Below are 25,000 nucleotides of genomic sequence, written 5' to 3'. Positions count from 1 at the left end.
GTGGTGAGATTTCTCCCCCCACCCCAGCCTTCCCCGTCTCGCCACAAACCCCTTACTCTGACCCCCGTAAGTGCCACGGCTCTGGGAGGCTGAGGGGCTTGGTGGGTGGCTCTTGTCAAGCCAGAAATTCACCAAGGGTCAGACAGCTCTGGGCTCCACACACCCACCGCCACGATAATCACTCCTCCTCTCCCTCCTCCTCTCACCTTCGCATCCCACCTCTCCACGCTGCCACCAGCATCCCATGCTTGGCACCGTCCTCTTGGCTTTTCCCCATCTTCCGCTCGCTGGGGTGTTTCTCCAAAAGGGATCACGAAGCGGGATGAGGAGAGAGGCAGGGTCTGAAAGGCAGCGTCATTTTGCCCCATCCCCTTCCTGCACCTCCCCATCTTTCCTACCGGCATGGCAGAAGGGCAGCGATGCTGCTGTAGGGCAGGTGAGCAGGGGCAGAAGGAGGTGCAGACAGGAGCAGGGTCTCGGGGCGACCCCTCGCATGCTGATCCACTTCTCACTTGCTATTCCCAGGGCAGGGGGGGCACAGAGCAGGGAGGTGCCAGCGTGGGACTTTGCTTGCGGTCTGTCTCTGCTCCCCTGGCTCCTTTCTGACTAACCCCGGCTGTGCAGTCGTGGTGGGTTTGTGGGGACCGGGTTTGTGTGACTGGGTCTGGTGGCAAGCCCTGATGTGCAACCTCACGGGCTGGATCGGTGCCACGGAGCAGCCGGTCAGCTGGGAAACCCATCGGAAAGTTGTCAGCCTCCCTACGCCCCCCCAAAAAGCCACCTGTAGGCTGAACGCAGAGGGATGCTCTCGGGCTGGGGATGCTTGGGCTCGCCTCTGGTGCCACGTCCTGGTCCCAGCTGGCAGCGCTGGTGGCCACAGGGCCACCTGCCCCTTGCAGCTCAGGCTGGTTCCCCCGCGGTGCTGCCGTCTGTCCCCTGCAGCGCGCTGAAGCCCGAGCCCCGTTCCATGGGATGCGGTGACCCGAGTGTGGGAGCATCGCCGGGGCATTTGGCAGCTCAGAAATGGCTCCCTTGTTCCTGGAGACCCGAGAGCTCCGGCCGGGGCAGCAGCTCCTTGGCAGAGGGACAGTGGCTCATTTTGGGGATGAGTCACTCCCAGAGGTGACAGAACAGCCTGGCGGGGACGTGGCCTGGGGGCAGCATTTCTTATCCAGTGCTAGCCAAGCAGGAGGTCCGAAGCTGAAGCTTTCAGGCTTCACCAGGGTGTCCCCAGGGGGGATGCAGGAGCTGTTCTCCTCCATGGGGACAGCGCTGTGCCGGGGAATTCCTGGTCCCAGCAGGACACCTCAGTTTGTTAGCTGGCAGTGGCACGGGACCAGATTTAGGGCAATCAGATTTAGGGAAATCAGATTTAAGGGTAATCAGCCACCTGCCGGGGCCGGGCAGCGCGCTGCCCTCTCGCCCTCGCTTGGTTTCCCAGTGACTTGGCTGCTCCAGCCTGAGGCTGCCCCGAGGACGTGGCCTCAGGGGGTTTGGCTTTCCCACCACCCCCCGCCTCCCGGCACCCCTGCTGCGAGTCAGGGTGTTCAAACACTGACAGAGGAGCGAGTCCTGAGGTGAATCCTGGAGGTGTCTCCAGGGGGCTGGCAAGCAGCGATGCTCACGGTGCTGCTGAAACACAGCATTGGGGCGACGGGTCGGACCCGTGGGGCAGGAGGGGATGGGAGGTGCAGCCATGCCCTACAAATCCTCGTCACCCTGTAACCATGCCATCGCCATACATGCATAGGCGGCTCCTCGGGTATGTATGTATGGGCACGGAGGTACAGAGCTCACCTGTGCGTTGCCACCCTTCGGGGAACGTGCTCTGTACGAACATCCTCACCTGCCCGTTGAGCTGTTCTGGGGGGAGCGGGGTTTTTGACAGTCCTGCTGCCCTCTTTGTGGGGGCAACAAGATGCGCTGGGATAGCCCAGCTCAGCCAGGTGTGGGGATCGGCAGAGGGGGCTGATCGGGTGGGAGAGCTGGGGGGGAAATGGGGCGAGGAAGGAGGCTCCATGCCTATGGTGGGACCATTCCCTTACGGGGACAACGTTGAGAGATGGGGTCTGGGCCTGCCCTGCTGGGAATTGCCCACTTTCTGTCCTGCCAGCCCTAAAATGGGGCAGGCTGCTTGTGCGCTGCCCTTTGTGCGTCCTCAGGTGGAGATGGGGATTGGTACTGCTCCCCGGGGTGTCGCTTCAAACGGGGGCATCTCCTCTTCCTGGCAGCCTCCGGCTGCAGCTGGCGGGTGGGATGGGGCTGACATCTAGGGCAGTGACAGCTCCAGCCCTTGTGCAGCTTCACCCCCCTTTAACGCTCCTGTTTCCCTCCCCGGTGCCGACAGTGCGCTCTCCGCCCGGCCTGGCCAAGACCCCGCTCTCAGCACTGGGGCTGAAACCCCATAACCCGGCCGAGATCCTGCTGCACCCAGTGGGAGGTGAGTGCAGGGCAGGGGCTGTGGGTGGTTTTCCCCGGGGGCCATCCACGAGGACACCCCTGGGAGGGTCCCTTGGCTGGAGGAGGCGCTTCTGCCTCCCTGTTTTGGCCAGGTGGCTCTGGGGACCTTGTCGCTTCCCGTCGGGATACGGGGATGTGCTGAGCAACCTCCCAGCAGGGGAGGCTCTGGTGGTGGAGGCTGGAGAACATCAAGGTCCTGGCTCTTCCTCACCCTTCCTCCTCCCTCCTCCTTTCATCCCTTCTCCTCCCAGCGCAGCTGGGTTTGCAGCCCCGCCATCCAGGCCTGTCAGCCAGAACAGTATCCAGAGCCCTCTCCATCCCGGAAAGCGGTCCCTGTCTTCTTTTTTGCTGCTTGCTGGGTTTCTGGGAGCAGCCCTTCGTGGTGGCTCCTCTCTGAGCTGTTCCCTCGTCCCCACCCCAAGCCTGGGGTCTGGACATCATCTCTGGGGTGCCCAGGTTGGGCGCTGGAGATGTCTGAGGCCGGGACTGGGAGGCGTGGGGCTCTCCTTTGCTCTCTGTGTGTGCTGTCTAAGCCAGGCAAAGCTGCTTAACTCGGATTTCTCTTTCTCTCTGTCTCACGCCTCTCTTCCATCTCTGCCCCCCTCCATCTCTCAGAGCTAGAAGGGGAGGCGGGAGCTGCCTCTGAAGAAGGTAAGGAAGGCTTTTCCTTCTCTGTCTCTCTTTCCTGCTCATCTCGCTGTCCGTCCCCAGCACTCAGAGCACCTGAGGATGTCCTGGTCTGGCTGTGGGTGCCCAGGTGCCCATAGTGGGGGTGCTGCGAGCTCCAGGATGGCCCCTGGCCAGGGGACAGGGCACCCGCAGCTCCCCTGTGTACCTCCTGCTATCTAGCAGTCGTTGGGTGGTGTTGCTTTCTTCTTTAATGAAACTTTGGGCCCTCGGGGCCAGGTTGGGTAGCTATTTGTTCAAGATCCTTCCCAGGGAGAGGATGGCTCTTCTCTGTGTGTTTGCTGTGCTTCCTGCAGCTCCGCCAGCGTTTCTCCCTCGGAGTTCCTCAACAGGCAAATAACCCCAACCTGAACGTTGTGTAAGGCTGGAGAAAGTGCTTGCTTGAGGAAAACAACACAAATATTCTGTTTCCAGAGCCAGTTTTTCAGTGATGGCTTCTTGGATACACCAGAGGAAGAAAAGCTGGGATAAAACCAGGCTTTTTCCCCCAACCCTCTCCTTCCCACCAGACCCTCAGGAGCTCAGACTACCAGCTTTGGAGAGCCTGAGGGCTCAGGCAGCATCTACCCATGGGCAGCAGCCTTGTATTTTCCCATTTGTTTGCTCCACACACAGGAGTAGAGGATGCCTGTGACCATCACGGCACTTAGCTGTGGGGTCCCAGAGGTGCCTGGGTTGGGACTGGGATCCCCCAGGCAGGAGATGTGTCAGGCAGGCTGTGCCACTCAAAAGCTGAGAAAAGAGTCAGTGGGCATTGTCTGGGGAGGATGCAGCCCCCATCAGCAGCTACTCTGAGCGCAGGGCACCCTCAGCACACAGCTGTGTGCCCCACGGGGGTCTCCATCCCACTGGGACTGGGGGGCTCTGCTCAGGTCCTCCCCATCCCTGGGACTGGGCTGCGGGGATGCTCTGGCAGTGCTGGAGCTCGGGGCTGGCTGCGACCTCCGGGCAGGCTTTAAAACAGCTTTAAAAGAGCCCAGCACAGGCACAGGGCTGGGTGTTCTTGGCAGGAGCATGGCCCTACTCGGGTTCGGGGTTCCCGAATCGCCGCCTGCCCCCCGGTGACTCACAGCCTCTCCATTCCCCCGCTGTCTTCCCGTCTCCATAGCCTCTTCCAAGAAAACACCAGGAGGCAAGATCTGAGTTTTCAACCTAAAAAAAAAAATCCCGCTTGAATCTTCCCAGTATTTTTTTTCCCTGTGCTGAACCAGACAACTCAAGCACGTGCCCGCGGTGGCACACGTCGCTGTGGCACACACCCAAGCTTACACGTGGGCTCTCCCCCCATGGCCCTTGTCCCTGAGCCCCTGCCCCTGCCCTGTTTCAGCCTCCCTGTTTGCAGGAGGGGCTGGTATTTTTGCAGCCGTTTGGTCTTAACCTCTTGCAGGCTGACTCATATGTGCTGTCTGGCTAATTTTAGGCTGGGGTGGGGAGACGGGTGGGAGATGTGAGTAGCTGTGAAATTAATTTAATTGCCCAAGCAGGGATGTGTTTCTCGCAGCTGCCCTGTATGTCCCCCTGGGCACTGCCTTGTCCCTGTCGCTCTGACCGCGTGTCCTGCCGGGTGCTCAGCCCCCTCTGACGTCCTCGCTCTGTTTTTGGCTCAGCTCTTTCCTGGGGTGGTTGAGAAGGGCTGGGCAGGGAGAGCAGCCCCACGGGATCAATTCCTCCTCCCGTGTCTGCAGGCGGAGGGGACACTTGCACCGAGACATGGGGAGGCTCAGGGGGACCCGTGACTGTCTTTTTCCTTGCAGCCCCGAGCACAGAGCTGTGCGTTGGCCTTGCTGCCTGTCAGTGAGGCCGTCTTGCCTGCGGGCATAGCCAGAGCCTGACTGTTATGACTAATAATAATAATAATGTTTGTAATGCTAATTACTGCTGCGGAGCTGCCTCGGGCACGGCCAGCCTGGAGCCGGCCCTGCAAGGAGCTGTTGGAGCCGGGGACCTGCAAGGACGCCCGGCCCAAAGCGCTGTGTGCCAGCGAATCTCCCTTGGGGTGCTCCAGGAGCATTGCTAGGGATGGACCCCATCGGTTCCCTCCCTGCTTCGCACCAAAACCGGGGGAGAAACTCGTGGGGAAAGGGAGGAGGCAAGGAAGGAGGGCCGGGGTGATGGCTGCTCCTGGCACGGGACAGCTCGGCGTCTCCAAAGGAAAATTGCTTTTGTTGGGAGTGCTCACGGGCTGCAGTTCCAAGCAGGGATTGGGGAAAGCGCTGGATGCCTCAGTGGAAATAGCTGGAGCTGCTATCTGGTCTCCGCTGCTGGAGGTGGCTGGGAGAGGTGGGCTGTGTGGGACATCACCCTCCGTCCCCCCGTGAGTCAGCGCAGGCTGGGCCGTGTTGCCAGCTCTATTTTTAGGGGCTGAGGATGAGCATGGAGCACGCCGTGTGCCGTGTGGCATCCTGTCCGGGCAGGGACACTGATTCAGAGCTGGGCGGAGGGGCCGTGGTGTGGCACCGAGCGAGGCAGCGTCGTGCTGGCCCTGCGTGCTCGGGTCCCTTTGGGGAAAGGGGTGGGTACAACCACCCCTCCCTGTGCTCAAGGTCTTCAGCATGCCTCGGAGCAACCTTAAGGCCCAGCTGAGCCAGATGTTCCTGCACAGCCCCCAGGGGATGGGGGGAAATGCAGAGCTGGAGGAACTTAGCTCAGGCACTTTCCCTGGCTGAAATGGGGATAAGGGCATGGCCCCATGGCTGCGTGAGCTGTCGGCTCATCCCTTTCCCCTTCTCTTTCTCCGCAGAGCCCAGGAGCTATGTCGAGTCGGTGGCCCGGACAGCCACGACAGGCAGGGGGGGGACCCTGCCGGCTGCCCAGCCCGGGGGCCTGGAGGTGCCCGCCAGGAACGGCGCCTTCGGCAACTCCTTCACTGCCCCCAGTCCCGTCTCCACCAGCAGCCCCATTCACAGCGTGGATGGGTAAGCAGCCTGCTGGTGCCATGCCTCGGGTTCCCTCTGTGTGCTTGGAGGAGGGGTGCCAGCCAGCAGTGGGAACCGCCACGGGGCTGAATCCTCCTCTCTCCATCTCTCCCCAGTGCCTCCCTCCACAGCTACCCCTCAGAGGGCAGCCCCCATGGCACGGTGACGCCTCCCCATGCCGTGGCCGAGCCAGCGTACCGGTCGCCTGTCGTCTCCCAGATGCCCTCTGCTCACAGCAGCTACCAAACCTCGTCTCCGTCATCCTTCCAAGCGGCCACCCCGGGCTCGCTGTACGCCAGCCCCGACTACCCCGACGGCCGAGCCGGCTTCCAGCCGGATCCCCAAACCCGGCCGCAGCAGCAGGTCAGCGTGGTGGGCGTCCACGCGCTACCAGGGAGCCCCCGCACCCTCCACCGGACAGTGGCTACCAACACGCCTCCCAGCCCTGGCTTTGGGCGAAGAGCCGTCAACCCTGCTGCCGGCGGCGCTCCTGGCAGCCCCGGGATGGGCCGGCACGCCGTGGCCCCCCACGGCAACCTGGCCGTGCCGCCGGGGAGCCCCAGCCTCGCCCGGCATCAGGTGGCGGCGGCCGTGCCGCCAGGCAGCCCCGTGTACGGCTACTCCAGCCCAGAGGAGAGGCGCCCGACGCTGTCCCGGCAGAGCAGCTCGTCTGGCTACCAGCCTCCCTCCACGCCGTCCTTCCCCGTCTCGCCGGCGTACTACCCGGGCACCAGCACGCCGCACTCCTCCTCGCCGGACTCGGCTGCCTACCGGCAGGGCAGCCCCACGCCGCAGCCGGCGCTGCCCGAGAAGAGGCGGATGTCAGCCGGGGAGCGCTCCAACAGCCTGCCCAACTACGCCACCGTCAACGGCAAGGCCTCCTCGCCTCTCTCCAGCGGCATGTCCAGCCCCAGCAGTGGCAGCGCTGTGGCCTTCTCCCACACCCTGCCGGATTTCTCCAAGTTTTCCATGCCAGGTGAGCGATGCCGTCGCCTCCCTGGCTCCTTGCCATCCCCTGTCCCCTTCTCTTCTGCGTCCCATGAGGAAGGGGTTGTGTCCTGATTTACTCCTGTCTGTCTGCAAACCCGTGGCACTGCCGGGGCTGGGGCCATTTCCTGCTTTTTCTGCTTTTCAAAACCAGTGAATACAAACAGGAAAAATACCGGCTCGGCACCAGGACCATCGTGCTGGCGTAAACTGCATGGGGATTTGTGTACAGGGAAGATCAAAGCTCCCGGAGGCAGCTCGCATCCGCCTGGCTTTTCTCTGCCGTGGGGACGCGCCGACCTCCTGGCCCCGTTCCTGGCGTTTGCGCCCTGGGGAGCCCCCAGGGCTGTGCTCCATGCCCCCTCCTCGTTTCCAAAGGGGTGCCATGCCCTGCGTGCTGCTGTGCCTGAAGCGCTGTCCCCTGCTCCCGTTATGAGACGCCTCCGTGACGCCAAGATCGGGCTGATAGGAGCCGGGGAATAAAGCGCCAGGGCAGCCGTGGCTCCGGCAGCTGCTCTGGTTTGGCTGCCAAGCAGGTGGCCCTTTGTGGGCTCGCTGGCGCCCGCGTCAGCCCCGTGACTTTTGGTGGCTGGGAGCCATCACAGGAGTGGGGACCTCGGAACTGGGAGCGCTGGGGTGAAGCCATAGGCCTGGATTGTGAAGGGCCAGCTCCCTTTTAAATGTTGAACTCCTGTTTTGTCTCTGCCTGTGGGGCCGAGGGGCTTTTCCCAGCCCTTCGAGGCCCCAGGGTGAGCTATACATGCCCAGGGACCCCGTGCGCTCCAGGTGAAGGCCAACCTGCCCCTGTACAGAGCAGTAGGTTAACGCAACATGCTGGGGCTGAAAGGACATGATCTCCAAGATCAACCAGCCGTGCTGCTCTGCAGGCAGGATTTGCTGAAAACTCATGCGGGGTTTTAGATACAGTCTCTTTTGATTTTTGATTTCTTGTCTCCCCTTCTTCCCTTCCTGCAGACATCAGCCCCGAGACTCGTGCCAACGTCAAGTTTGTGCAGGACACTTCCAAGTACTGGTACAAGCCGGAGATCTCCAGGGAGCAAGGTGCGTAGATGGCACGGGATGAAGGACTCGGTAGGGTGAGCTACATTCGGGAGCTGGCATGTGCCTGGGGCTGAGAGAGCTGCAGCACTGTGGGGTTTAGCGAGGGTTTCCCTTAGGGGCTGGGTTAGGAGTGAAACACTGTGGATGGAGCCTGGCTCAGCTGTTGGCACGTGTAATGTGGGCTCCCAACTAGTGCAGGAGCACTGGTTCCTGCAGCACCCAATGGGGCTGTGCCCTTCGGGGCGCAAATCTTACACTGAGAAGGGTGAGATGTGCCCCTTCCTGGCCACAGACCCACTTGAGCCCCAACCCAGACGTGCAGGGTTGATGGTAAAGTCATGGTGCCCAGTGTGGGCAGCCTGTCCCGACCCACGCCGTTGGTTTGGGAGGGCACTCTGCCTCTGGCTGTGCCAGGTCTCAGGTCTGCCCTTCTCTCCCACAGCCATCGCGCTGCTGAAGGACAGGGAGCCGGGGGCTTTCATCATCCGGGACAGCCACTCCTTCCGGGGAGCCTACGGCCTCGCCATGAAAGTAGCCTCCCCACCTCCCACGGTCATGCAGCAGAACAAGAAAGGTATTGTGTGCCCTCCTGCTTCCCACGCCGGGATGCTTGCTATTGTTTGGCCCCGGACAGGCGGGCAGCTGGCTCTGCTGAGCCAGACGTGCCCTTGAGTATGCGCTGATGTGGCAGCATCCCTCCCTCCCAGCCCCTGCCAGCCCCTGGGGGACATCTGCAGCTGGGCTTTGGCATGGCAAAACTGGCATAGCCTCCCCAGCCCCCCAGCACCATGGCTTGGGATAGACCCAGTGCATAGGGTCTGATTCCAGGAGGGTGTGCAGGGTGGTGGAGAGCCCTCCCTTGAGCTGGGAGTGAGCCGGAGCACTGGTTTCCCTGGGGGATTGCCGTGGGATGGCGGGGGGAGGAGGAGGAGGGGGGCTCTGGTGTGACAATGTCCTGTCTCTTCCCAGGAGACATCACCAACGAGCTGGTGAGACATTTCCTCATCGAGACCAGCCCGCGGGGTGTGAAACTAAAAGGATGCCCCAACGAGCCTAATTTTGGTGAGTGCCCAGGTGTGGTTCCCACCCAGCCATTTGGAAGCCTTTCCTTTGCTGGGCTGTCCGAGCAGAGCAATCAGGTGTCCGGGAGAGCCCCTGCCCCAGCTTCCTGGGGGCAGAGCAAGAAGAGGACAAGGGATGATGCTGGGCGGGGTGAAGACGAGCCCCTGTGGGCATGGTGGCTTCAGGAAGAGGAAATGCCCCCTGTGGTCCTGTACCCAGAGCAACGGCCTGGGCAGGCTCCTGTGCTGGGGAAACGTGTGTCCCCAGCCCCGTGCTGACTGTCTCCCTCTCTCCCCAGGCTGCCTCTCGGCTCTGGTCTACCAGCACTCCATCATGCCCTTGGCCCTGCCCTGCAAGCTGGTCATTCCCGACCGAGGTAAGAGCCACGGCCAGCAGCATGGGGTGGCATTGCCCCTCTGCCACTTGGGGTGTGCTGGGGGCTTCCCTGCCAGCCAGGAGCCACGGTCGGGGCTGTGTTTGCCCAGTGGGGCCAGTCCTTGGGGACATACCCCTCTCCTCTCTGTGCTATGGGCTGTGCCTCCCGCTGGTTCCTGTGCTCAGCTGGTTCAGAGGCAGGCTGGGTTTTACCCTTTATCCCCAGTGCCCCATCAGCACTGGCACCTGATGCTCAGCAGCTGGAAAGGGGATAGTGCATCTGCGCCCACTGCCTGGCGGGTTTCCAAGCAGGGAGCAGCAGTAACGTCCCATCTCTTCTAGATCCCATGGAGGAAAAGAAAGACGCCGCATCCGCCACCAACTCGGCCACAGACCTTCTCAAACAGGGTGCGGGTGAGTAGAGAGAGGCTGCAGTGAGGCGAATGCAGCCTGGGGCAGTGGCTGACCCCACGCCTGCTTCTCCATTTCCAGCCTGCAATGTGCTCTTCATCAATTCGGTGGAGATGGAGTCGCTCACAGGCCCCCAGGCCATCTCCAAGGCTGTAGCCGAGACGCTGGTGGCCGACCCCACGCCCACTGCGACGATCGTCCACTTCAAAGTCTCCGCGCAAGGCATCACCTTAACTGACAACCAGAGGAAGTAAGAGCCCCCGCCAACACCTCCCCATGTCCCCAAAGCCTGGGCACACATGGGGCGTGCGTGTCCCGCTGGGAGCGTGCTGGTGAAGGACGTCCCCGGGGTGGCGTGAGCCTGGTTGTGGAGCAGTCCTCGGATGCCCAGGGGACACTGGGGCGGCTGTGATGGTCAGAGGTGGGGGGCTCGCTGGCCATAACATCCCTGCCTTGTGTTTCAGGTTGTTCTTCCGACGGCACTACCCTCTCAACACCGTCACCTTCTGCGACCTGGACCCCCAGGAACGAAAGTAGGTGCCCTAACGCGTGGGGAGCGCGTGTCCCCTGCCCATTTCCCTCCCTGAGGCTCCCAGGCTGCTTGGAGCAGGGGCTTTGCTTGCTCTGCCCCCCTTGCTCCTGAGGAGGGCAGCGATTGAAGGTCCCCGTGGATACCCTGGGCAAACACCAGCTTCTCCTGGTGACTTCTTGGTGTCCCCAGACACCTTCATGTTGGGGAAGAGGTGCACCAGGTTTGGATGCTCAGCAGTAGGGCCCCGTCTCTGTGGTGTGCAGGAGGCACCGTCCCTCACACCTCCTCTTCTCCTTGCAGGTGGACTAAAACTGACGGCAGTGGCCCAGCCAAGTAAGTGCTTGCTGTACTCGATTCCTTGCGGCCACTGTCGGGGTGGGTCCCACAACTGTGTGAGCATCACCCGCAGGAGCACCTGCCTGGGGGTGCCCCATGCTGGGTGGTCCCATGGTCATCCGAGGGATGGGCTCGCCTCCTTGCTGCAGGAACATTTCACCCAAGCACGAGAGCACAGCCCCAGGAGCTGAGCCCAGTTCCATGGGTTAAATCCCACTAATTTTAGCCATTGTGTTAGCGAAGGGGTTTTTATTAGGATGTCCAGCTGCTGAGATATTTCCCCTCTCCAATTAGAAACGCTGCAGCCTGGGCCTGTCTCACATTCTGTTCCCCTGTATTTATAACTTGAGTTTGCATGTTCTAATTAAAAAAAAAAAAAAAAAAAAAAGACATTTTCTTTACTGGGGGAGAGACTGACGGAAATAACCACATGGCCTCATCCAGCTTTGTGGGCAGCAGCGTGTGGGTCTGCACGCCCCGTGTCCCTGCGTGGCCTTTCCAGCTCGCTTGCATACCCCAAGGTCCCTCCTTGGGGACGGTTTGGGGAGGGTGGTGGGCGTGCTCAGGGCAAGGAGGGTTTGGCCAAGAGAAGGTAGAAAGCTGGTCTTCAAAGGAACTACAGCAAGGGGAAGAGGAGGCTGTTGGGGCATAGGATATCTCACTCCAGGCCATGTGAGGTGGATGTTGAAGAGGGGAAGGTGGACATGGCTTGCTGGAAGAGGGTGGTGGTGTCCCTTGGGTGAGGAACACTGGCAAACCTCTCTCCTTCTCCCTACCCAGGCTCTTCGGCTTCGTGGCCAGGAAGCAAGGGAGCACCACGGACAACGTCTGCCACCTCTTCGCGGAGCTGGACCCGGACCAGCCGGCTGCAGCCATCGTCAACTTTGTCTCCAGGGTCATGCTTGGCTCCGGCCAGAAAAGATGAGCCGGCGCTTGCGGGTGATTCTTGAATTTTGGAGAAGGACTTGGAGCTGATCCGAGAAGGAGTGTGAGGAAGTGCATTGTGGGAGAGGGAAGTGAATCGGGGGGGGGGAAAGGGTTGGAATTTTGGAGGAAAACAGCAAACAACAGCAACGAAAAAAAAAAGAACAAAACCCCTAAAAACTCAACACAAGCCAAACACACACATAGAGGAATCTAAGCCACGCACCTACGTACCAGAGCCACGAAGTCACGCCAGACAGGGAAGGGACATGGGTGCATGTCCCACTGCAGGGAAGGTGACCAAGGCGAAGGCGGCGGTGAGAGGTGTTCCAGCTTTCGGCATCACGGTCCCGAGGCTGCACCGAGCAGTGATGTTCGCTCTGGACCGAACGCGGGATCATGACTGATATCTTCTATCTGGCAAAAAAAAAAAAAGAAACAAACCGGCAAAAGCCACGGAAGAAGCTTCATCGGCGCATGCCTGCTGTGTGTTCAATGCAACCCGTAGGAGTAACGCCCTGCCGCATTGTGGGACAGGTCTGCAGGACACCGGAGGAGATGCCCTTGGAAACATTCCCTTGCCATGCTGCAGCGGAGGGTCTTGCCAGCCTCTGCGCTGAGCCCAAAACCTGATGGCCGCCTTTCTGGGGCATACGAGGGCTTGATCCCAAACCCTCTTATCCCCTGGGAACTCGGCTTTGGGCTGACCTCAGCAGTTGGCCCAGAACCTGCTCAGATTCCAGCACCGCTCACAGGTGAGGCAGCACGAGTCCACCCGGAGAGAGGCATCGCAGCCTCTCCACGCCTCCTGGGGTGCTGGTACCTGGGCAGCCTGAACCCGTGGGGCTCCTGCTGCTCCACGCCTGGGAGCAGGAGGATGCTCCCCAGGAACCTCCCGGGCTGGTGGAGAAAGTCGCCTCCTCTCCTGTCTTCCCCTTTTCCCTCCCATCACCAGTCCTCTTTGGCAGTCTTATCCTGCGGCCTGTCACACATTCTCATAACAACAACAAAAAAGAAAGAAAAATATTGTAGTAATAATAATAATAATAATAATAATAGCGGATGCTTGCACAGTTTCCTGTGCAGAGCAGCGGACCCGTGGCTGGCCCTATCTCTCTTCAGAGACGTGCAAGCAGTTTTTAAATTGCATGGACGTTCAAGTTGCACGAAAGGCGAATGACTACAAGTAACTCAGGCGCTTTTTCTCATTTTTATTTTGGAGGCCACGTTAAAAAAAAAGAAAAAAGAAAAAAGAAGGAAGAAAATGTATTAAAAAAAAAAAGGAAAGGAATGGACCAGCAGTTGCTGGGCTACTTTGGCTCGGTGGGGAGGCCACAGGTCCTCTGAGAGCCACCCTCCGCCCTCCCCCATGGCCGAAGGCTCGTGCTCCCCTGATGCACGGCGGGTTTGCAGCAGCTGAGGCTCTTCCCTTTGCCTGGGGGTGTGATGAGAGCCAGCCCTCGCTGGGAGCCGAGCTGCTGGCCAAGGGCCCCTGTGCCCTTGCGGCAGGGCGTCACGGTTTTGGGGAGCAGAGGTCCCAGCCCCAGGCTGCGAGCATCCCCTCCGAGCCAGGGGCTGCGGGGCAGCAGCTGATCCACCAGCTCTGCACGGGGCAGGAGCATGGCGAGCGCAAAAGCTGAGAACATTTTAATTTTTATTTTTTTGGAGAAGTTTCAGTGCAAAGTGGCCCAGATAGCCTGTTGGGGGCAAAATTTAGAAACTTAGTACTGCAGTCCCCCCGGTGAGCTCGCCTCCCTCGGCCCACCCTTGCCTTGATAGCTATAATATATATAGGAGCTATACCAATGAAATACTGTAAGCTAACAGAATTTTAAGGAGGAACAAAGGTTAAATTTACACTCCAAAAATATTTATTTTTTGCCATATTGCTTTCTGCGCATCGTATCTCCCCCATTATATACGCCTTCCCCCCCGCCCCGGAGAAAAAATAACACCCAACACGTTGAAAGCAAACCAAGAGTGAGGAAAAACGCCGGGGTTGGGCGCGGGGTCCCCACTTCGTGGTGGTGGTGGGGGGCGTGCGGGTGACATGTGTGTGACTGGGGGCGCGTGCGTGTGCGTGTGTGTGTGCGCGAGAGAGCGAGCGGCGTGGGCACACGGAGGGGGCCGGCGTGGCCGGAGGCTGGCGTATGGCGAGCGTTGGATGCGTAGCGGGGATTTGGGTGCGAGACTGCGGCGGGATAAGGGGGGGCGGCCAGGGGTTTTCCCCCCCCCCCAGCTCCCCCTTGCCCGCATGGATGCGGAGACCTTTTCATATATATATATATATTATTTTTGGTGTTTCAAAAGCGATTCCCTCCTTCTGCGAAATTCAAGCGAGACGAGAGACAATCTCACCCGTAATGTCCTCACCCTGCCGTTAACCAATTAGAGAAAACACTGTGTTTATAGATATATAAATATATATTTTTGAAAGTCTCTATTTTTCAGACTTCGTTTTCTCACTGCTAAGAAAGAGAAGAGATGATAATAATGTAATTTTATTTTAATCTGCTGCCTCGGAAACCGGTGCTTGAAACTCCCATTCATCCTCTCCTCCCCGTACAATGAAGCAGATTAAAGCACCCCAGAGATGTCGAGCACAGCAGATACCTGCCGGCAGCATCATGCCTGCTTCGAGCTGGGACCTCTCACAGCTCCCACACTAACCCACTCGCTGAAGCCAGAGATTTACACCGCATCCCAACCTCGGACACTAACAAAATCGCCCGACGGTTATATATTTTTTTAACACAGAGCTTCCAATGATGTAGCCGGGTGTTTGTCAGCTACCTTTAAAGGCACTTTTCTTCTTTTAGCTCCTTTTTTTTTTAAGTTACGTTCTTAGGTGTAGCTCCCCTTTCTGTCCTCAGTTCACGTTGCCTGGGGCCAGTGGGGACCCAGCACCGCAGTGATATTTTTCCTTATGAAAGGGATGGAAAAGGTTCTTTGGTTTTTCTTTGGTTTTTTGATGCAGTATTTGGTATTTGAGAGCCAAGCTTGTGCGAGTTAAGCCCAGCATATGTTTCGTTGTAATCACACTGCCGTGTTCAGCAGCCGGATGTTATCTCTCTCACACACACACACACACAAACATATCCCTCCTTCCTGCACAAAGAACTGCATATATTCTTGCCAAAGATATCCTTAAAAACGCACTTTTCCCCATATATATATATATATATATAATTTTTTTTTGTTTGTGTAAATTTGTTGTACGTGCCCTTTTTGTGTTGGTTTGTTCTTCGGAGAAGAACCCCCCTCCTCCCTTTGCTGTCCCTTTTGCTGCCCATTCACAAAGGCTCCCCGTGGGATTCATCTTGTTGCCTGTCCCCAAATGGGGGCCCCAGAGCGGAGCCGGCACTGGGGGCCTGCAGCGGGCAAAATGTGGAGCTCCCATTCAACTCGCTGCCTCCAGTACCTATTTTGGGGGATCACCCGTGTGCAGCCCCAGGCGTTGTCCCAGCCCCCAGGTCCCACCTGGATTTGGCTGCAGCTGCCAGGCATCGATTTTTTTCTTTTTCCAGTGAGTTCAACAGCCCGAGCTGAAGCGCAAAGTGTGACGGCGCTGAGCAGATCCCCACCCAGCAGGCCGGGCAGGTAACAAACCAGTTGCCCCAAAAACCCAGACGGCAGCATCAGCAAAAGTCATACCTTCCCGTTGGAGCAGGCAGGGAGATCAGACAGCAAAGGAGCCCGCAGGGGCTTGTTTGATTTCGTTCGTTTGTTTTGCAAATTGCGAGGTTGGTTTGGGGTTACTATTTTTTTTTCTTTTCCTTAAAAAGGAAAAAAAAAAAAAGAAAAAAGGAAGCAACCCAATGTTTCTGTTGGCGGATCCCGTGTTTTGTATGTTTTTTTTTTTTCCTTCCCTGTTGTTGTCTTTGTTACTTTGGGAACGTTACCAATTTATTTGCTAATCAGTGTTAATGAACAGTTTAAAACTTTCAGACTTGCCCATTTCTGTGTATTTATATAGATGGAAAAATACGTTATATTTTGTATCTCTGTGCCCATGATGTCGTCGCGCGTGTAAAGATGACTTCGGTCGCACCATGTCTGCGTGTGAATGTGACTCCGCTTTCATCTTCCCCTTTGTACAGATGTCTGATTCTCTGCAGTTCATTGTATGGCTTTATAAAGTGGTAAAAACGAAAATCAGTTATATAAAATATACTGTTGCTTGGAATGCCAGCTCGGTGTCTGGATCGCTGGGAATGTAGCCTGAAATTTAAGGGAGTGCAGGAAGAAATGCTCTGTTCTTTTTGCACAGGGGGAAACAAACAAACAGAAAAACAAAACACCAACCAACCAACAACAACAAAAAAAGACCAACAATGCTGGGGGTGCTGTGTTTTCTGCAGTCTGCCCCCCCCCCCCATTCCTCGATGGCAGGCTCGGGGCTGGCGGTGGGTGTGGGAAGACGTGGGGGCTGTGCTGCTCCTCATCAACCTTAGCTGCAGCTGGTGCTCTCCAGATGCTGGTTCACCAGGGAGCCCAAGGACTGCCTACAGGGCTCGAGCTCCACTTTTGGCCTTTGTTAGTCGGGAGGGATGTCTCCATCTTTCTGGGAGCCCCTGCAAGCACTGGGTGCTCTTCACATCCCGCTGCTTTGTCCTAGGTTGTCCCAGGCACCGAGGGGGTGATGGATGATGTGCCCCTGCGAGCCACTGTCTGGTCCCTGCAGACCCCATGGGGGTCTTTCGCCTTTGCCAAGGTCATGGTTCAGGCTGAGTTCTGCACCCCTCAAACCCCATGTGCTGCCCCTTTTGGAGCCATCCTGCCTGCTAAAACAAAGTGACTCCCCCCGGAGCTGCAGCCCTGGCTTTTCCCGCGCTGCTGCCGGAGCAATTCCCAGCATCTGTCGGAGCCCTCAGCCCCCAGCTCCCTGGCTCCGCTCCTTCCCCTCCTCGCTGAGTTGGTGGCCAAGACCCGGCCCCCGGGATGGATTGAGTTTAATTATACAAGAAATATCAGCCAGAGCAGCGGCAGTTTCTCTGGCGCCAGCGCTGCTGCGGCTCAAAGGCTCGGAGCTTCTCCTGGGAGCCGGGAGCACTAAAAATACCTCCTGCCTCTCTCCAAAATAGCTGCGGGGCGAGGAGCGGATGGAGGGGGCTGCTTGGAGGGGACCCTGTGCTGGGGGGCTTGTGCAAAGGCAGGAGGGGTAAAAAATGCAAAGGGGATGAAAGGGGATGGTTTCTGGGCCCCCCCAAATCCAGCCGTGGGGCTGTGGGTGCGCACCAAGCAATGTGCATTGGAGCTAGGCTGCTCGGGGGGACCTCGGGAGGCACCGAGGGGTGCCGAAGTGGCACGGGCAGGCTGCTTGCTGCGAGCCAGAAAACACTGTGCTTTCCCCCCTCCCCTCTCTACCCACCCCCCCTTTTTCTTCTGCAGTTAATTCCCCATTTCCTTTCCAAAATTCCTTGGGAGCTTCTGGTTTGTGTTTTTCCTCAACATGTTCTTATCTGCCACCCGTGCTCCTTTGCCGAGTTGTGCAGCGCAGGCGTTTCGGGGGCTTCCTCTCTGCAGCTCGCCGCTGTCCCCAGGCCAGGCCAGTGGTGTCACCAGCAGGGACAAGTCCCACCAGCTCCATGCCAGGAGCCCCCATCGCCTCTCCCTGTGCCTATCCCGTCCCTTCCTTCACATACCTAAAGCAGAGATTTTTTATTTTTATTTATTTTTTTCTCTTTTCAGTCCCTGCTCTGGAGGCTCAGGGCCACCCAGGGAGTGGTTCTGGAGGGGCTGTGGGAGGGGGTGAGGGCTCTTACCCACCCCTGCCACCCACCTCCAGAAGAGAGCTTGATGCTGGACAGCCGAGCTGCTGGGAAGCCATGAGCTGGGCTCGGGGCACCAAGCCTTCACAGGGGGCAAATATTTCCAGCTGACTTGCTTGGAGACCTGGTCAGGCTCTGGGCAGCCAGTGGTGGGGATGGGGCAGTCTTCTCTACTTTTACTTTCACCCTCTCCCAGGCTTACCAAGGGTGCTGGGGCCCCTCAGGAGTGACAGAAGGGGACAGAAGGTGTGACAGTCCAGCTTTTCATCAGCATCATGTATGGGCAAAGGCTGGGACCAGCCAGCATCCCTGGGGTGGGACGGATGGAAAAGATCCAATGCAGACAAAAGCCAACCTCAAGTTTGGGCTGGGGCAAACACGCTCACGTCCTCACCCTGCTTGGCAAAGAGTGGACCCTGTCTGTCCCCGTTCTCGTTGCAACCACTGAAGCCAAGCATCCCCTGCCAGCCTGAGCCTGCATTTGCCACCCAACACACACAGCACTGAAGGTGAGGGATTTGTCCACACGGATGATGCCAAATCCCTGCCTTGCAAGCACCCACATCCCATTTCCCAGCCTGGCCCAGGCTCTGCAGTGTCATGTGCAGGATGAACTGGGATGCGACGTGAAGACCAGCCTTGGGGTGCTGAGTCCACTGGAATGTGCTAGAAAGCCTGCCCTGGCACCAACACACGTGTGCATGCACACGTGAGCTTTCCTGGCTGTGCATGTGAGGGGCAGCACCTCCCTGCAGGCTGCAAGCCCTGCCATTGGTGTCTGGGATGCTGCTGCTGAATTTCTGCATCCCTCGGCTGCTCGGCCACAGCGTGCGATGGTGACACCACAGCCCATGGGCTGAGGGGCACTGGATCCTTGCCCAAGTGCACGGGGCTCCTCTGGGCACACAGACTGGGTCTGAGCAGCACAGCACCCCAAAAATGCCCTGTGGCCTTCTCTGGGAGGGGACCAAGTTGGCTGCAGGAGACAAGGATGAGCGCCACCACCCATCCCAGCAGGGCCTGGGGAGGTCCATTACAGGGCTGTGGGTGAGAAAAGCCCCCCCAGAAATAGCTATGGGGGCATGGTCACCATCCCAGGAAGGTGTTACTGCTTGGTGGGAGGTCTGTGGGGCAGCATTTTCCCATTCTCCATGTCCATGGTGGACAGAGAAAGGCAACAAAGGGATTTGGGATTAAATATTGAACAAAGAGGGATAGTATGACATGGTGGGTTTACTTAGAGAGAGAGTGGAGGTGAAACCCTGGAGGTCTTCGAGGGGAGAGAGGGGCTGAGCTAGAGCAGGGCGGCCTGCAGGAGGTCTGGGCTGTCCCTTGGAGAAAGGCGATGGGCAGGACTGGGCTGTCCTTCTGCCTTGTGAGGTTCTGGCTCCATCTACAGGGATGTGCCTCCAAGTGATGGAGGCCTGGGACTGACGCATGCCCAAAGAGGGCCGGGCAGGAGGTGAGGCCTCCTCGCCTGCAGCCACCTTCTCCTGTAGCTCATCTCCTGCAGCCCACCTCCAGATTTTGCTCCTGTTCCTCTGTGATGCTGGGGCAGGCTCAGGTGCAGGTGGGGTTGGGTATTGTTGGGGTCAAGGGGCTTGGAGCCTGCCCCGTGGCTGTAGGGCTGAGACAACAGGGGCACCTTGAGGGTGCTGGCCCCAGGCTTGCATGGTCTTCAGAGCCTCTGCCAGACCCTGCCTGCCTCTCACCTGAGCAAAATGCCCCTGTGAAACCCCTCGGTGCTGGAGACCCTTCCCACCCCTCCAGCAGCACCGTGCAGCCTTGGATCCTGCAGGACCAGGGCTCCCAGCAGAAGATTTTGGCCATCAGGGATGAAGGGGGCAGACACAAGGTCCTGGGTGCATGTTCAGGGATGGAGCCCAGAGGAGTCCCCAGGGGGCTGACGTATACAGCAGGCAAAGTGCAATCAGGCGGGTGTTTTAGCAAGGCAGCCTCATTCACACACTTAGGAGAGAAAGAGGGCTGAAGGGAAGGAGGGATGTGCCTGTTCTGAGGACAGTGGGACAGCTGTGTGGCCTTGGCATCTGCTTTGTGGCAGCTTTCTTGTGGTGATGCTAGGGGTCCTGCTCCCGGTTTTCCTCCCTGAGTCAGGGAGTTTGTAATTATACGAGGAGCTGGTAATGGTGTCAGACAGCTGGGACAGTCCCTGAAGAGGGACATTGTGAGGCACGCACAGGTACACTCACAGGCATCTGTATTCACTGCAGGGCAGAAATACCCCTCTGATCTTTTTTCTCCCACCTCTGCTAACACCACCCTCCAGTGCTACCCACTCTTTACTTCCCCCCTCATTCCTCATTTGAAAAAAAAAGAGAGAGAGAAAGAAAGGAAAAGAGAAGGGGAGGAATGCAATATTTGCAAGCTCATTGTTTCGAGCCTCCAATAACTGGATGAAACAAGTCACCAGTGAGCAGCTTCTCGTGACTGTGCACAGAGCCCTTGCCAGAAGAGCCAGGCTCTAATGAGATCCGCATGCAGCAGGGAGCCGGCATTTGAGTTGGAGCAAGAATTCGGCAGCGCCCTCAGCTCCTCTGCAGCAGAACTCTGCTGGGACACACTGCAGCTGCTTGACAGAGATAGGAGGGAGAGGAGAAGAGTGATTTGTGGCTGGAGCTGGGTGTCCGGACTCCTTGCTGCCTGTGGGGTGGCTTGTGTGAGAGCGGTCTGTTTTCATTGGAGATGCTTGGCAAACATGTTTAGTTTTAAAGAGGTCTCCTTTTTTTTTTCTTTTTTTAAATTTATTATTTTTTTTTCTGCCAGGTATCTCTGCTGAGCTTCTCCTTCCAGCTGGGAGAGCAGGGGGCAACTTCACCCACCAGCCTAGGGGCAATCTGGAAAGGCTTTTGCTCATGTGGGCTCCCTCTCTGGGCTGGGATTTTACAAGTGCACCAAAATGAGAGGGGCAAAAATGAGGAAAAAAATCCAGGGTGGGGTGGGAGAAAATGGTTGTGGTGACTCAGGATATAGTCTTTGCAGTCTCTTCCCTTTGAGACAGCCTGGATTGAGCCCACGGTTTGGCCAACGCTGTCCCCAAAATACCTTTACGTGCGTGTCCCCAGTCCTTCTTTCTGGCACCTCAGCCAAGTCTCGCTCCTCGGCTGTGGAGATGGAGCTCAGGGCCTCCACTGAGAGGAGCTGGGCGAGGCTGTCAGTGGAGGCAGCAATCTCCCTGGGAACACCGGAAAGCTTTGTAGGACATGCCAGGGATGCCTGGGACATGTGGAGCAGCCAAGCTGACATTTTGGCACGGTGTTGGCTCAGTAAGACGTGAGGAGAAGCAGGAACCCGTGCCAAGGTCCTATTTTAAAGCAGACCCCCCCTTGAACCCTTTGATATGGATAGTGCTGGGGATAGGGTTTCACACATCTTTATAGCTCACACTTCCATGTGAGAGAAACCTCAGCCTTGCTCAGGCAGGCTGCCCTCCGCCTTGGCCTGATGGGTTGCAAGCAATGTCTGTCCCTTGTTCCCAAGGGCCCCTGGCTCCAGCCCCAGCCCGGGGAGAGGGAGATCCTACACACCCTCCAGCAAGAAAAAGAGCTCGACTGTGAGCTTTTATAGGGCCTGGTACTCATTCCTGGATTTTTTCCTCTTCACACTGCTGGGAAACAGGGGGATATCCCCTCTGCAGCAGCTTCAGAAACTGCTGCCCAAACAGAAGAAGAGTCACCATGTGCTGTGAAGGATGAGAACGAAGGACACTAACGATCAGGCCACCCGGCCTCACAACCCCCCTCCAGTGTCAGCACCCTGCTACCCCATCTCTGCTCTCTCCCACATCATTTTGACCAAAAGTCATCTCAGAGCCACCAGACCTTGGGGAGCTCCAGGTGGGGATGCTGAGGGGTTGGTAATGCAGGTCCCAAGGCAACGCTGGTGACCCGAGCCCTCGGGGCTGCTTCCCCCAGTTCCTCTCCCACCCATTTTGTCCCTTTTCTGCTGTCTCTGGAGGCCCAGTGCCAGCTTCTCCTGCCTCTCCCCAGATGTCTTCACCCATGTGGGACCTTGCATTCTTCAGGGGAGAAAACTCTGCACTTGGAAGCTGCTCTTTTGTGGATCCAGCCTCCTCCCAGCCCGGGATGCTTTTGGTAGCACTGTGGGCTCACACCACTAGAGGTCGGTCGGTCCCTACCGATGGGACTGCCGAGAGCAGGAGGAGAGAGCAGCAGGCCAAAGATGACTTGGCTGATGGAGCCTCGTGTGTGTGTATGTGACAGATACTTCCTCTCCTATTGACATTTCTCCCGGCCCCAGGCCAGCTTTCCAGGCTTGCTGCTGCTCCTCATATAGACCGGAGTATTTGACACGCTAGAAGAAAGGCAGGTTTTTAAGGGCAGGGGAGCACTGGAATAACTGGAGTGCCAGCTTTTCCCGGAAAAAAAATAATAAAAAATAAATAAATAAAGAAAAAGGGTTCAAGCAGTCAGCCGGTGCACACAGAGCCCTGGCAGCCCAGCCATCAGAAAGGTGAAGGGTCTCCCTCAGCCTCACAGAGAGGGGTCTCAGCACTGGTTGCACTATTCCCATTGCTCGGTGACCCATTGGGACTGGAGACTTCTTGTCGTGCCCTCAGGAGCTTGCACTGAGTGTGAAACCCCTGATCTCCAAGCAGGTGCAGGTTCCACCCGCTGTCAGTGCAATTAGGACTAGGAATTCACAGCAGGGGAATGGCCAGGGGGCTTACTGCAGATCCAGCTCCTGTTTTGCTCATTTCTGTCTATCTACAGAGTAAGGGAAGAGGCTGGCGTGGCACACCCTGCAGCTGGGCTGAATGCTCTGTGCTGCTGGTGAGGGCACAGGAGGCATCAGGTCGCAATCAGACTGTGAGCACTGTCTGGAGACTCCCTTCAGTTCAGCAGAACTGTGAGCAGAAGGTGACAAGTTTACTGGGAACGTTGCACGAACGGGAGTTAAAACTCAGGGGCCCTCTCCCCTTTCTGGAACATGACACCCAAAATGTCTGCACAGGGGGTTTTGTGTGCTGCCCACCCACAGCTAGACTCAGCTTTGAGAAGTCTGGTTTTACATTTATTTCTTCACAGGTTGCTTGTTTGCTTGCACATCTGAGGTTGCATCTACCACAGCCATTGGTTTCTCAGCTGCCTTGCAGCATTCATGAACCACGGTTCAACAAAGAGCCCATGGGATGATTTTCCACCAGCTTCTCAGGTCTCAGGGAGTTCTTGGAAGGGTGATGTGGTAGTTCCCTAATTTACCTGTCTAGGTTTTAGGTGGAGTGGATTGCTCGGAGGACGTACCTCAGTCCCTTGGGTAGCAGCCAGTCCTGATTCCACCCAGACGCTCTCCAAATATCTTTCAGATGACTCCGCTTTAGGAGGACAGCTCGGTACCTAACACCCAGTTTGGTGCATGGCTCAGACAGGCTGCTCCCAGTCCAGTGCTTCCAAGAACTCAGCGGCTTTCTCCGGTCGCCAGGAGCTTGGTCCTGCCAAGCCTTCTCTGAGGAGATGGTGATGACAGAGTTCACTTTACGGAAGGGGAGAAGCAAGCCTGCCTACCTCCAAACATGGTCCCTGCCAGCCAGGGAGCAGTGGGTGAACAAAGTTGCAAAGCACTGGAAAATCAGAGCTCTGAGCTGGTCATGGCCGTTCCAGCAACGGAGGGAACCTCGCTGGGTGGAAGTCAGACTTCTGCTGCTGGACTCGGCTCCTAACTCCAAAAACCTTAGCTGGTTTGAACTCAGTATCTCAGTTCTTCCATTTGTAACATGAAGGAGGCCAATTTTTGTAATTTTTGGAAACTCGTTTCATGTAATCATAACCCTACGGTACAAGAAAAAAAAATACTTTAAATAAATACCGGTGTGTTTTGTGACACAAAAACCAGATACAGTGTATGGAAAATATAACCTCCTTCCATCTGGAAATGGCTTGGGATTATCTACTTGTTCTTGTAACTCATTTTCTACATGTCTCTGCTTCAAGGGTGATTTACTGCAAACATCTCTGTGTTCTCTTTGCTGTATTGATTCATAAGAAATCCTTTCACAATGAAATCATATTTTCCATGCTCAAAAAAAAAAAAAAGTCAGATAGAAGATGAAGAATATTATTGTAACAGGAAAATGGTTAGGACAAAGAAAGCTTATAATTTTGTAAACAGAGGTTGGGAGGAGGCTTTTGGGATTGAGTTTCTGGGCAGCGAGTCAGAGGGTTTTTCTTTTCTTATTTTGAAGACTCTACTGGCAATGTCTACAACCCAGAAAGAAATAAATATAAACAATTCCCCCCCTCCAACACAGCTTTGGCAACTCAATTAGCAGAATTGAGAATTAATGAAGGATGTGTCCAGGAACATTGATTGTCTTAGAGAAGTGTTTTGAACTTAAAGATCCTGTCCCACCACTGACTGTTTGCCAGAGAGGATATAGCTAGATGCTATCTTCTACTGCTAAATGTTTAAGTGACCAAAGCCAAATGATTTCATGCCACAGATGGGATGGTGTCACCCATCCGGGGGATGGGGGGCAAAGAAGAGGCAAGGAGAGCACTTCCAACTAAAATGAAAGTTTGAGAGTTAAAATTGTCTTTTTTTTTTTTTTAATTATTATTTTTTTTCCATTGGAAAAAAAAAAGGCAACAATTTCTTTCCCCTCCCATTAGTCACAGTGAGTAAGTGGGTGAAGTGGCTGATGGTGGTGGAAAGGAATGATATTTGGCTAAGAAAAACAGTTTATGGTATTTGCAAACACTTAGCAAAGCAGGTGATTACTGTTGTTTTGCTTGCTAAAACCATTCTTCTCTTTTGGACAACCCAACGTCTTTTTTTTGTGGAACAATCAGAAAAAATGTGCAGGAAATTGTGAAATTTTTTTTTCTGCTATTTTTGTCCAGTTCTGCAATTGCCAGTGATGACCAATTTGGTTTCTACACATTGCCACTCTGCTGGGAGAGCTGATTGGGAAGGCATGTGTGGAACGGCTCCTCCCAGGGGAGCTGTTCTGCGTGGCCTGTGAATCCTCAGCTCCAACGTGTTTTGGCACCAAGGAATGTGGAGGCAGAGGGAGGGAGAAACTAGCGAGCAACTTCTGGGCAGCTCCACACAGCTCACCTGGAACTGATTTTCAAGGGACTCATCGTCATCTGATGTAAATCAAAACAGCTCCATCCTTGCTTGGTTGGGTTATTTTCCAAAAGTCTTGTGTCTGGGCAGGGAAAGGTTCTGCATGTCATGGTCTTTCTGCGGCTACTGTCCTGCCTGTCCCTCCTGAGGCTGTGTCCTCCAGGGGGGTTGGAGATGCTCATGTGCTCTGAGCCTCTCTTTCAGGTTTTTACTCCAATGGCTGAGAGATTTTATGCATGTGCAGAAAAATTCTGCTTGGGCAGAACCAGGGAAATTCTTTTCTGGGGCACTTTTGGAGCTGCTGATCTGGGGATCTGAGGCCTTGTAAGCTCTGGTTCTGGTTTCACAGCTTTTGTGAGCTGCCTTGGAAA

At 56.6% G+C, this 25,000-nt stretch overlaps 1 protein-coding gene across 1 annotated transcript; it reads left to right on the top strand.

The window, feature by feature from the left end:
- The first annotated feature begins 6 nt into the window (after positions 1 to 6).
- On the top strand, positions 7 to 15,942 carry LOC126913682 (tensin-like). The gene is made up of 13 exons (XM_050716700.1): positions 7 to 66; positions 2,348 to 2,440; positions 5,888 to 6,062; positions 6,179 to 7,038; positions 8,025 to 8,111; positions 8,554 to 8,685; positions 9,081 to 9,173; positions 9,472 to 9,549; positions 9,891 to 9,962; positions 10,041 to 10,209; positions 10,424 to 10,492; positions 10,792 to 10,824; positions 11,608 to 15,942. Exons 4-13 carry the CDS (start codon positions 6,282 to 6,284, stop codon positions 11,750 to 11,752), a joined length of 1,635 nt encoding a protein of 544 aa, XP_050572657.1. The 5' UTR covers positions 7 to 66; positions 2,348 to 2,440; positions 5,888 to 6,062; positions 6,179 to 6,281; the 3' UTR covers positions 11,753 to 15,942.
- The last annotated feature ends 9,058 nt before the right edge of the window (positions 15,943 to 25,000 follow it).

The sequence above is a fragment of the Cygnus atratus genome, unplaced genomic scaffold (genome assembly GCF_013377495.2).
Source record: "Cygnus atratus isolate AKBS03 ecotype Queensland, Australia unplaced genomic scaffold, CAtr_DNAZoo_HiC_assembly HiC_scaffold_197, whole genome shotgun sequence".
Classification (NCBI taxonomy): Eukaryota; Metazoa; Chordata; class Aves; order Anseriformes; family Anatidae; genus Cygnus; species Cygnus atratus.
Note: the sequence above shows the minus strand (reverse complement) of the source record. Positions and strands in the feature narration are given on the sequence as shown.

What these genes read in the sequence shown, in the direction of transcription:
- LOC126913682 (XM_050716700.1), top strand. Translation starts at nt 6,282, where the DNA reads ATGCCCTCTGCTCACAGCAGCTACCAAACCTCGTCTCCGTCATCCTTC. An exon ending in CTCCAAGTTTTCCATGCCAG is followed by an intron (nt 7,039 to 8,024) that starts GTGAGCGATGCC and finishes CCCTTCCTGCAG; the next exon opens with ACATCAGCCCCGAGACTCGT. An exon ending in CTGGACCCCCAGGAACGAAA is followed by an intron (nt 10,493 to 10,791) that starts GTAGGTGCCCTA and finishes TTCTCCTTGCAG; the next exon opens with GTGGACTAAAACTGACGGCA.